The sequence below is a fragment of the Salvelinus alpinus genome, chromosome 12 (assembly GCF_045679555.1).
Source record: "Salvelinus alpinus chromosome 12, SLU_Salpinus.1, whole genome shotgun sequence".
Taxonomy (NCBI): Eukaryota; Metazoa; Chordata; class Actinopteri; order Salmoniformes; family Salmonidae; genus Salvelinus; species Salvelinus alpinus.
Window position 1 is genome coordinate 42931391 of NC_092097.1, and position 13072 is coordinate 42944462.

Here is a 13072-nt window from a genome sequence, read left to right on the forward strand (position 1 = left end):
AGGCCCACCCATGGCTGCGCCACCACCCAGTCATGTGAAATCCATAGACTAGGCCTTAATGAATTTATTTAAATTGACTGATTTCCTTATATGAACTATAACTCAGTAAACATTTGGAAATTGTTGCATGTTGCCTTTATATTTTTGTTCAGATTTGAAAATACAATTGAGCAGAAAAACATAAACAATACAGTAAAAGGTTTTCAGTTATTATATGCAAGTTGAGCACACAGAATTCCCAACCAAGTCAAAACAAAACTCTAACTTTACAGAGAGTAAATAATGTTATGTTTCACTATATTGGATTGGAGTGATCCATATAAACTCACATAACCATGGTTACATATGTAACCTTAGTTATCATGTTCCGCAAACATGTATGGACACATTGCGCCTGCGTTGCTCAGATAGGAAGAAAGATGGAGGAGGGAAGTATCTGTGCTCCGCTGCTAGCGGAGTCAGATACTGAAAATAACATTATTTCTACTCATAACGTGGCTTCTGTATCAGATGCTGACACAGTAATAAACACTAATAATACCAATAGTTCACAGATTGAAGGTGAGTTCATTAAGAACGCGAAATTACAGCGTCTGGTGAATGGATGCCCAGTTTGTAGCAAGCTAGCTAGCAATGCTGACGTTAGCCAAGGGCGTTCTCAAATTTAGCGAGTTAGCTAACTGTTAAATGTCGAATTAGACACTTTAGCCTATGATAGGATCAACTTTAGCGAGCTAGTTATCCTATATGACCACTTTCTGTCGGTTAACAATCGTGTCTTTCCCATGTGAACGTCGTTTTACGCATATCCTTGTAATCACTGCCAGCTAGCTAACTATTAGCTATACGTTAGTTAATACGTATAAACACTTGACTGGGAGGCCCTACAGTAGCTGCCATTGCATTGAAGCCAATTTGCTAGCACAATCCCCACACTACAGTTGCTGTCACATTGGATGGGTTAGCACGAAATTATTGACTAGTCCTATTCAATCAGAACCGGTGCCTGGGTTAAGAAACTAGCTATACACAGCAAGGCACATTGTTTTTGTCTTGCCTGGGTCACCAGTCTTGAAATAGGGTCTTGGCTAATTTATTCAAAACTGCTGCCTAACTAGTTCAACATTGTTACAATGTATATTACCTCTTGTGAAACTTTTTGACTTGTCTAGTATTACATTCAATTCCATTATTAGGCATAGGCTATCTCTACACAGTGCTCACATGACTATCTGGAGAGAGTTTGCAATACCAATAGGTTGTCAACATCAACAAACAGTTGTTTTCAGTTCATTGCTATACTTAATATAACTATATAACTTGTGCAGTAGTAAGGGACTTGTATGCCATTTTTGTCAATTCACATCAGCCATATTGAAAATCCCACACACTGGTGTTCAAACCTTCTGAACATCAAGTTCAGTTCTATTTCTGCTATCTTGTTTACCATCACTAAAGGGTGCGGTTAACAGTTGGTAAGTACTGTACTTTAAAGTAGTATATGTGTGTAGAAATCCAGTCTCTTTATGGGACATTTTGAAAGTAAAGGTTGTGGAAGCAATAGCCATTTTGAGTTCTAGCAATAGCACTAAGTGCATTCTCAATTGTAGATGGTTTTGAAACGATGAAAGATTCAAGCATGGGCATGCGTCAATGAACCTAGTATGTAGCCTGCCGGTGAATTATTCTCCATGGAGTCCTCTCAAAATTAGGAGAGCAAACAAGTGGGAAAGGAAACAGTTGATTTCTAAATGAATATTACAGGGTGTAGTCAAGGCAAAATATGGGCACTTTATAAGCAAGACAGATAAGTTATCAGTAACATTGAGTAGTGTTTTTAAGGCATTCTTTACGGTTTATGATTGGGGTACAGTTAAAATTATTTGTGACTAGGCAGAGGAACAGTACATTGTCCTCACCCAAAGTTTCAGCTACATCTGTGAATTCAATTTTAGTCCTTCCTTCTACAGAAAGATGGTAGTGTACATGATACACAGTCTGCATGCAAGAGACTACAGTATGTGTTGCTTTCTGTTATTATATTTCAGAATGAGCCTTGACAGCATTTGGAATGATCAATTCAGTAAAAGTGATAGTAAGAGTGTTTTGGCTTCAGACATCTGATACTCGGAATACATTTTGTAGTGAAGTATATAGTGTACATGTAATGAACTGAGTTTTCACCCTACACAATCGACACAGTAGGTTAGACTCACTGATTTTCATACCAGTTCATCACATTAAAGGGGCACTTTCTAACCTCACATTCATGATCTCCAGCACCATATCAGTGTCTACATTATGTGCGAACAGTGATTTGTCTATGTTCTGTTGTCAAAATGATCAGTAGAAAATGTCCTAATGACCCCCAAATTAGATGACATCTTATCAATCTAATATGAATCAAAATAGTGCATGAGTGTTACTGTAGGTCACATATAAACATTTAAACATCAGTGGGGAAATTCACTTGCAACAAAGACTGACATTGATTTATTGCAAGACTCAGGTTTGGCAGTCATTGGGTCGAGAAAATTGAATCTGAGTAGTGAGGTTGGTTCTTCATATTGTGTCTTCCAACGAAATGGTCACATATCCTTACTCTTACAACTTGCCCTCTCCATTCTGTCAAATGTTCAAACATTTTCTCATTCATCTGCACACATGGACAAAGATGTTGACTTGAGTGAAGACCTATGGTTGCTCTTAACTCAGATGCTGCTTTCAATAAGCTCAATGTTTCATAGTTATTTTATTTTTGTCTTGGTTATGTACAGTACACATGTGGGTCGATGTCCCAAGTTTTCTCTTTTGTGTTTTCTTTCAACTTTATTATCCATTTCACACAGTGATTCATGCAATCACAACAACAACAGATGTACTCTATTTTTCACAGCATGGTGCAAATATTTATCTTCTGTTTTGAGGATTTCATTTGTATTGTGTATTTTGTCTTTCATCCAGGCATTCTTTTGTTCAGAACGTTCTCTGAACATTCAAAAATGTTAAAGGATCGTTCCTTGTTCCCAGCAGACTTGGGAGAAAGTGACCTGAAGGGTCTCTTCACCGACAGCCACTGCCATGTGTGTGAGGCTTCTCTGCTGTTCGAGTCCCAGAGGATCGCACACTACGAGGTATGTGAGTGTGTGTCCGTCTTCCACGTCTCAACACTTAGCCCTGCCCCCTGGTAAATAGTGTATGATCGCTGGATGATTCGTTTTAAGTAATACTGCGGGTAATGGAGTAGCCAATGACTAGGGTTTTCAATTTGTCAGAGCTAATGGTGGGAGCCTTCGGCGTCTCAGACCCCGTAACGGGAGGAGTAGAGACCAGAGAAGGCTCGGCCTCTGACTCCGACTCGCTGCTTAATGGGGAGAACCGGTTGAAAGTTTCTGTCGGCTGAATGAGCGACACCGGTTGAGTGTTGTAATTATGATAACCAATAACGTTTAAACAGTACATTCCTTTAGGTCTCAACGCACTTGTCATTGGGGGTAACTCGCTCCACCCACCACCAATGTGTCTGTCTACCCACCAACCCAAGTTTAATTCAACAGAAACCATCTTCATCATATTTTAGTGTGTTCATTTTACGAGCTGAATGTCTTAATGTTAGCCAACTGTACAGTTTGAGCTCCTCTGCAAAGAAGCTAGAGAAAAAATGATAATGTCCTCCTCTGACTGCAGGGAAAGAAGCATGCTCAGAAAGTGAGACTCTACGTGCAGACCAAGAAAGATGAGAAACGAAGTAAAGACTTCCAGGTAAGACTTTGATGGAACAGATGCCTGGACAAAATGTTATTTGCATTTTTATTTTTATTTAACTAGGCAAGTCATTTGTGTGTGTGTGTAAATCCAGCTTCTGGTAGCAATTGTATGAACCCAATCCTGATGAAATCAAAATTAGGCATTGTGTTGACGTTCCAACCATCAGAAGGGGAAAGGGGGGTACCTAGTCAGTTGTACAACTGAATGCCTTCAACTGAAATGTGTCTTCCGCATTTAACCCAACCCCTCTGAGTCAGAGAGGTGCGGAGGGCTGCCTTAATCGACATCCACGTCTTCGGCGCCCGGGGAACAGTGGGTTAACTGGCTTGCTCAGGGGCAGAACGACAGATTTTTACCTTGTCAGCTCGGGGATTTGATCCAGCAACCTTTCGGTTACTGGCAAAACGCTCTAAACACTAGGCTACCTGCCGTGAATGCCATGATCGCAACCCTAAAGTGTTATTGTAATGGGTCCGACATGGTCCAATGCGTTCCAACCCGATCCAGGTGAAATCAATAAGCTTCTAGAGAGCATTATTGTTACTTCCTCTGAAAGGTTGTAGAATATCATGTTATTGTTACCGTTATGAGTGTGGGTGTCTGATGTTGTGTTGAGCAGAGAGGAATCACTATGGACAAGGACCGCTTCTGTGAGCTGTGCAGCATGGTGTTCAGTTCTCCGGTGGTGGCCCGCTCCCACTACGACGGCAAGGTCCATGCCAAGAACCTGAGAAAACAGGCCCTTTATCCCACCACCCAGCCAGCAGGTTAGTACTGCCTATATCACACTGTCTAATAGACAGGTTAGTACAGCCTATATCACACTGTAATAGACAGGTTAGTACAGCCTATATCACACTGTCTAATAAACAGGTTAATGCTGCCTATATCACACTGTCTTATACACAGGTTACTATAGCCTATATCACACTGTCTAATAAACAGGTTAGTATAGCCTATATCACACTGTCTAATAGACAGGTTAGTACTGCCTATATCACACTGTCTAATAAACAGGTTAGTACAGCCTATATCACACTGTAATAGACAGGTTAGTACAGCCTATATCACACTGTCTAATAGACAGGTTAGTACTGCCTATATCACACTGTCTAATAAACAGGTTAGTACAGCCTATATCACACTGTCTAATAGACAGGTTAGTGCAGCCTATATCACACTGTCTAATAGACAGGTTAGTACTGCCTATATCACACTGTCTAATAGAAAGGTTAATACAGCCTATATCACACTGTCTAATAGACAGGTTAGTACTGCCTATATCACACTGTAATAGACAGGTTAGTGCAGCCTATATCACACTGTAATAGACAGGTTAGTACAACCTATATCACTCTGTCTAATAGACAGGTTAGTACAGCCTATCACACTGTCTAATAGACAGGTTAGTACTGCCTGTATCACACTGTCTAATAGACAGGTTAGTACAGCCTATATCACACTGTCTAATAGACAGGTTAGTATAGCCTATATCATACTGTCTAATAGACAGGTTAGTACTGCCTAATCACACTGTCTAATAGACAGGTTAGTACTGCCTATATCACTCTGTCTAATAGACAGGTTAGTACTGCCTATTTCCCTCTGTCTAATAGACAGGTTAGTACTGCCTATATCACACTGTCTTATAGACCGGTTAGTACAGCCTATATCACACTGTCTTATAGACAGGTTAGTACTGCCTATATCACACTGTCTTATAGACAGGTTAGTACAGCCTATATCACACTGTCTAATAGACAGGTTAGTACTGCCTATATCACACTGTCTAATAGACAGGTTAGTACTGCCTATATCACACTGTCTTATAGACCGGTTAGTACAGCCTATATCACACTGTCTTATAGACAGGTTAGTACTGCCTATATCACACTGTCTTATAGACAGGTTAGTACAGCCTATATCACACTGTCTAATAGACAGGTTAGTACTGCCTTTATCACACTGTCTAATAGACAGGTTAGTACTGCCTATATCACACGGTCTAATAGACAGGTTAGTACAGCCTATATCACACGTTCTAATAGACAGGTTAGTACTGCCTATATCACTGTCTAATAGACAGGTTAGTATAGCCTATATCACTCTGTCTAATTGACAGGTTAGTATAGCCTATATCACACTGTCTAATAGAATGGTTAGTACAGCCTATATCACACGGTCTAATAGACAGGTAATTACAGCCTATATCACACTGTCTAATTGACAGGTAAATTCTGCCTATATCACACTGTTTAATAGAATGGTAAGTTCTATCTAATAGACAGGTAAGTACTGCCTATATCACTCTGTCTAATAGACAGGTAAGTACTGCCTATATCACTCTGTCTAACCTATATCACTCTGTCTAATAGGCAGGTAAGTACTGCCTATATCACTCTGTCTAACTGACAGGTAAGTACTGCCTGTATCACACTGTTTAATAGACTTGTAAGTTCTGTCTAATAGACAGCCTATATCACTCTAATTGACAGGTAAGTACTGCTTATATGACTGTAGTGTGTTCATTGTGTTAAAGTTTATTTCACGCTGCCTAATAGGCAGGTTAGTACAAGTAATCTAATAATATTATAGTCAGTGGTTAAAACTGAACCCACACATCTCTCTTTCGCTATCAGACACTCTCCCTCAAAGGGGCCCCGGGTTGGCCATACCAGGCCCACTCCAGGCCTCTGGCATTGACCAGGGAATGGTCGAGGAGGGGGGGAAGGGACCCCAGAACACCTCAGAGACTGTGGACCTGAGTGACCCTAACAAGCACTGCCGCCTGTGTGCCGCCTCCTTCAACAACCCCCACATGGCCCAGCAGCACTACGCCGGCCGCAAGCACCATAGGAACCACTCCCGCCAGCAGCTGCTCAAAGACCTGGGAGAGGACCCTGCACAAGGTACCCATGCCCTACACTGTCTATCTGTCTGTGGTCATAGACCGGTCAGTGAAATGGGTGGAAAGGAAAGCATGCCTGGAGAGGAAAGGAAGCAATTGGCCAAGGCTTTTAATCCCTCAAATAGCTCCATCTTCTCCCAAAATGCAAAAACAAGGTTTCTGTCTCCTCTGAGGAGTAATTATAATATTCTGTCCACTATTCCTCTGTTTTCAGCCAACTCCTTCACATGTCCGGTGTGTAACATTAAGCTTGACTCTGTGGAGATGTACCATGCTCACATGCAAGGAAACAAGCACCAGATCAAGTAAGAGGACAGCCACATTCATTTTGACCTCATACATTTCATGAAGAACACACTTTGTTTCCCCAAAACAGATCATTTTCACTAAGTTCCCAGCTCTGCACTATGTCAAAGTATGTAACCCTTTGGCTCTCACCCTGTGTCCCATCAGAGAGAAGAAGGTTGTTGACCTATGCAAGTCTCAGAAGAAGGTGTATGATTCGTTCGCAGATGAATTGGCCGACTACATCTACGTGCAGAAGGCCCGCGGTATAGCCCCAAAAACCAGCTTCGGGGTTACCGGGGAAGAGGAGGAGGAAGAAGCGAACCTCGGCAAGGTTGACAGCCAAAATAAAATCACCTTGGGCCTTCCTCCTTCTTCCCGCCCTTCTCTTCCTCTCACCTCTCTTCCTCTGCATCCTGCTGCTGCCTTTTATCCTCCTCCCCTTTGGTGCCCGCCCTATCAGGCTCCTCCCACTCACTTTGGGTTCAAGGGAGGCACCTATGAGCAAACAGCCTGGGGCCACACTTTCCCTCAGCCCTTCCCCCCAGGATCTGCTCCGGCAGGCTTTATTGGCTGGCCTAAAGCCAGGGGGAGGGGCAAGGAATGTTCAAGCTCCTCCTCTTCCTACACAAGCTCCTCCTCTTCCTACAGCAGCAGCAGTGACAGCAGTGACAGCAGTGACAGCAGTGACAGCAGTGACAGTGACTACAGGCACAGAGAGAGGAAGAGGAGGAAGAGGAAGATGAAGGAGAGAGGGAGGAGGGCGAGAGAGGAGGACTCGGAGGAGAGGAAGAGGAGGAGGAGAGGGAAAAGTCTAAGAGATGACGACACAGAAGTGAGAAGAGGAAGAGAGCATGACGAAGAAGCGGAGGAAGAGAGTAAGAGGAAGAGAAAAAGACTGCACTATAGTAGCAGGAGTCACAGGGAGGGACACAGGGTAAAGAAACGCCGGGAAGAGGATGAAGAAAAAGAAGGAAGGAAGGAGGAGAAAGAAGAGTGTACAGAGGAAAGGGTGGGAGGGGAGGAGAAGGAGGTGCATATTCAGGCTGAGATTCAGGAAGAGAGGGAGAGGGAGCAGGCCAAGGAGACCAAGGCCAAACACAGGAAAGACAAGAAGAAGACCAAGGAGAAAGTGGACACCAGGACAGAGGAGGAAAAGCTATGGGATGAGTCCATCATAGGCTTGTGATGCAGAGACCCTCCTGGATCCCACCATCTGAAGGCTAAAGCCAGGAACATACTCAATGCAAATATGTCTAGTGACATGATAAAAAGTATACAGTTGGTGAACATGAACAAAAGCAACCAAGTTCTACGTGCTTCCCAAACTTTGTTAAGCAAAGTAGGCTCGCATGAAGAAATGTTACCGATCCATTTGGCATCACAATTTGCAGCAAACAAGCTCCCATGTTCTTGTTTTTTTTATGTTCACCAACTGTCAGCTCTTGATGATGTCACTAGACGTCTTAACGCGTTAAGTATGTTCCAAGTTTTACAGCTGTCACGCCGGACATTACAGACGTCAACAACGACAACAACATTGGCTTACGACGACTGACTTTACACAGTCATGACACAAGCAGTAGTGTAGTAATGCTAGCTGGCTAGCCATATGCTTAGTGTAAAATACGGGTTTGTGTCATGAATGTAATATAGTTTATTCACATCAGCTGCCATGACTGTTTATTACGTCTGCTATAACGTGCTTCTGACAGCGAGATGATGGGCGTACAAGGAATATGTCATGTTGTCGGCAACCTCGACACGCAACTCTATTGCACATCCATTTTGAAGTAACATAGCTCACTTCACGGCGTAAAATAATATGATGTTGCAATGACATTAAAGGCCCAGTGCAGTCAAAAATGTGATTTCCTGTGTTTTATATAGGGTTACAAAGGGAGGGTATATTACTAGAAACTTTTTAAGTTTACCAGTTAAATACCATAGTTTTGGTACTGTATCTTTCAAGGGTTTTATGTAATCTGTCACAAAACATCAGTGGCCCATTTTGGATCTTCAGATTATCACAGGTGTCTGTAATCATCTCTGGCCCTCTGTGTGGCCTTAACACATGTCGAATATATGAAATAATTAAATAAGATTTAAAAATAGACTGACAAACCATTAAAACATTATCCTACATATCAACTTAGTTAATACGGTTGAGTTTTTACTCTGAGAATTAGAACCTAACAGACACTATGAAAGCTTAAACCAAGTTTATTCTTCCCAGAGGGTCAATACAGCTACATTAGACAAAAACATGTTTACAATAGTGGTGGTATATGTACCCCACTTTGGGTGGAGTCTCCTCACTAAACATTGTATCTTTATTGCTAGGCAGAAAACTAAGTGATGTGGGTAATAAACTTTTCTTCTCCCTTAACGTGACCTGACCTGTCCTCGACCCCCTTCATCACTAATCCATGTCTCTCTCCCCCCATATCAATGCCTGCCACATGTGATCGCTTTCCTTACACTCAGTACATTCCAAGCTTAATTGCACCCCCCATATACCTTCTTCCTACAGATAACCATTAACCTCTGGTGTAGCCCCTCGGCTATGGCACCCCTCAGGTCTCTGTTACAACTAATGATTAATAACATTTAAAGTTCAGAAATCCAAACCTATCCAAACCTGTCTGGTCCATTTCTCTCACCAGTACACGGCTGAGCATGGTCACTGCGGCTGAGACTTTCACCCTCTCGTTTCAGGTTTAGCAGAGAACCAACCCCACCCTGGTTCTTACCCCCTAGGACTTACCCTTTGCAGGTACCAGCTAGCTCGGGCTTACCTTCCAGGACTCACCCTGTTTCCTATAGTACTCACAGGAACCAACCCCCTGGGGATCTACCCCCTAGGACTTACCCTTTGCAGGTACCAGCTAGTTCGGGCTTACCTTCCAGGACTCACCCTGTTTCCTATAGTACTCACAGGAACCAACCCCCTGGGGATCTACCCCCTAGGACTTACCCTCTGCAGGTACCAGCCTGCTCGAGCTTACATTCCGGGACTTACCATATACTTTATAGTACTAGGAGGAACCAACCTACCACCCCCTAGAACTTACCCTCTACAGGTACCAATCTGTTCGGGTTTACCTTCCGGGACTTACCCTATACTTTATGGTACTAGCAGGAACCAACCTACAATGGGATTTACCCGATAGGACTTACCTTCTACAGGTACCAACCTGTTTGGGTTTACCTCCCGGGACTTACCCTATACTTTATGGTACTAGCAGGAACCAACCTACAATGGGATTTACCCGATAGGACTTACCCTCTACAGGTACCAACCTGTTCGGGTTTACCTTCCGGGACTTACCCTATACTTTATGGTACTAGCAGGAACCAACCTACAATGGGATTTACCCGATAGGACTTACCTTCTACAGGTACCAACCTGTTTGGGTTTACCTTCCAGGACTTACCCTATACTTTATGGTACTAGCAGGAACCAACCTACAATGGGATTTACCCGATAGGACTTACCCTCTACAGGTACCAACCTGTTTGGGTTTACCTTCCAGGACTTACCCTATACTTTATGGTACTAGCAGGAACCAACCTACAATGGGATTTACCCGATAGGACTTACCCTCTACAGGTACCAACCTGTTTGGGTTTACCTTCCGGGACTTACCCTATACTTTATGGTACTAGCAGGAACCAACCTACAATGGGATTTACTCGCTAGGACTTACCCTCTACAGGTACCAACCTGTTCGGGTTTACCTTCCGGGACTTCCCATATACCACAAAACTACGACCGGTCGTAATACAATGGGACTACTGAATAAGCTCAGGCTTTCTAGGTCCGTATCTTTTAATTGGTTCAGACTTCGACTCTCATCTCCCCAAGATGTCAGAACTAGTGATAACAGGTGTAGGAACTGTGCCTACTGTTGTGACGTTGTATTGATTAATATGACGACTGCTGCTCGACGAATGATTAACGGTTTATAATTACGTGATTAAATGAATCAGGCAACTGTTAACTAATTAACCTGGGGCACCATGGGAAAGTTTTAGCTTTATTGAGTTTCTATTTCCCAAATTAACTCAAAGAATATCGATTTTACACCAGTCGTTAATTAATTAATTTCCTCTACAGTCTCATTCTGAACAATCGCATAATCCGGGAATCCGCACAAACCCGAGTCCCACTAAATATGTACGAACCACACCAATTGAGTTGATTATTTATTTGCTAACAAGCTTAAATGGTAATATAAGATACACATACACAAACACACAGTCTAGGCTATTGATTAGAACTTAGTACGATAAAACAGGTCCCTAGCGGGCCAACACAATATGACACGTTACACAAAATGGGGATTTCAAAAGAGAGAGAGAGAGAGAAAAAAAAACACTTGGGTGCATTTGTCAGCTATGCTTATTTTAACCCTAACCTTGCCCTGAACTGCCGCTCTTATGGGTCAGAATATAATGATGTAATTACGTGTTGAATGTCTCCGATGGGTTGTCTCTGCGTGGACCGGATTCCGACTTCTCTGATGGCGGTCCGTCTTCGGTTACCGGGTGTAACTCTCTGTTTCTCCTCACAATGTCAGTGTCCTTTCTCTTAGTGGTCTGTTTCCTCACCCTTGTTCTGAAAAAGGGTCTTCTGAGGAGGACTAATCAGCCGTGTGGATGGTTCCAGCGTGGGAAGGGAAACAGTGTAGACACACGATTCCTTGGAGAGCGGTGACCAGGTGGTCCTGCTTGAATTCACCCCCTTTAGATACAGCTACTCGTCCGTAGCATAGGTTATTAAAAGGTTCCTTTGTCTTCTTCAACATCGTTTTGGGTTTGCTGACCACTCAGACCTTGGCTGCAGCTCAGGGTCACTTATTCTGGTATGTTAATTCATAACTCACATGTTTTATACCCTCGGGTCAGAAATGGGCATTTCCGCCTTTATGGCAATTCTCTGGGCGTACTAAGTTACGAGGCAAGGTCTGGATTTTACTCATATCCAATTTAGACAACTAACTTCACATTTCATCTTTACAAAAAAAATATTTTGGTCTGGACATTTTCCACACACCGTACAATAGGCAAACATCGGGCACATATTAGGAAAACTCTTAAAGTTACAATGTTTTTGTTATAACGTCATCCTTTAACTTTTAATAACATAACAAAAATGACATACATTTTCATATTCCATCTATTGTCATTACCACCATTGTGGCTGACGAAACCTATTGTCCCAAAGTCCATTTATTGCATGTTAATGTACTGAGGCCGGTTCTCCATACTGAGAGGACAAAGGAATTTTGTTTGCTGCCTTAAGATTTACAAATGGGCGTCAGGTGTCATTAAAAAAAACATCTCCATACCTCTCGATCTCCTCCCCTCTGGCGGGTGTGAGAGATCTCTCTGTAGGATTGTGGTCCACAGTAACCTGACCCGAACAGGCCAGTCATGACACAACCTTATTTCTGATGCCATCTCCTGTTTTACTGATTTGGAATCTCTAGTTCGACTGAAAATCGTGGTGAACCCTGCTCGCAGTGCCGACTCTTAGGTTCTAATTCTCAGAGTAAAAACTCAACAGACACTATGAAAGCTCAAACCAAGTTTATTTTTCCCAGAGGGTCAAAACAGCTGCATTAGACAAAAATATGTTTATAATAGTTGTGGTATACAGTTGAAGTCGGAAGTTTACATACACCTTAGCCAAATACATTTAAACTAAATTCCCTGTTTTAGGTCAGTTAGGATCACCACTTTATTTTAAGAATGTGAAATGTCAGAATAATAGTAGAGAGAATTATTTATTTCAGCTTTTATTTATTTCATCACATTCCCAGTGGGTCAGAAGTTTACATACACTCAATTAGTATTTGGTAGCATTGCCGTTAAACAATTTAATGGGTCAAACGTTTCAGGTAGCCTTCCGCAAGCTTCCCACAATAAGTTGGGTGAATTTTGGCCCATTTCTCCTGACAGAGCTGGTGTAACCTAGTCAGGTTTGTAGGCCTCCTTGCTCGCACACGCTTTTTCAGTTCTGCCCAAAAATGTTCTATGGGATTGAGGTCAGGGCTTTGTGATGGCCACTCCAATACCTTGACTTTGTTGTCTTTTAGCCATTTT

General features: G+C 42.5%; 1 protein-coding gene across 2 annotated transcripts; it reads left to right on the forward strand.

The window, feature by feature from the left end:
* The first annotated feature begins 397 nt into the window (after positions 1–397).
* On the forward strand, positions 398–8828 carry zmat1 (zinc finger matrin-type 1). Of its 2 annotated transcripts, none has more exons than XM_071336504.1 (7): positions 398–561; positions 3031–3134; positions 3688–3762; positions 4388–4535; positions 6408–6677; positions 6891–6981; positions 7130–8828. In XM_071336504.1, the coding sequence occupies exons 1-7, from the start codon at positions 420–422 to the stop codon at positions 8148–8150; spliced, it is 1851 nt and encodes a 616-aa protein (XP_071192605.1). In that variant the 5' UTR covers positions 398–419; the 3' UTR covers positions 8151–8828. The 2 variants fall into 2 exon arrangements, with proteins under 2 accessions (XP_071192605.1, XP_071192606.1); XM_071336505.1 differs by having other exon boundaries at positions 3034–3134.
* Positions 8829–13072: the final 4244 nt, after the last annotated feature.

What these genes read in the sequence shown, in the direction of transcription:
- zmat1 (XM_071336504.1), top strand. Translation starts at nt 420, where the DNA reads ATGGAGGAGGGAAGTATCTGTGCTCCGCTGCTAGCGGAGTCAGATACT. An exon ending in AGAGGATCGCACACTACGAG is followed by an intron (nt 3,135 to 3,687) that starts GTATGTGAGTGT and finishes CTCTGACTGCAG; the next exon opens with GGAAAGAAGCATGCTCAGAA. An exon ending in AACGAAGTAAAGACTTCCAG is followed by an intron (nt 3,763 to 4,387) that starts GTAAGACTTTGA and finishes TGTGTTGAGCAG; the next exon opens with AGAGGAATCACTATGGACAA.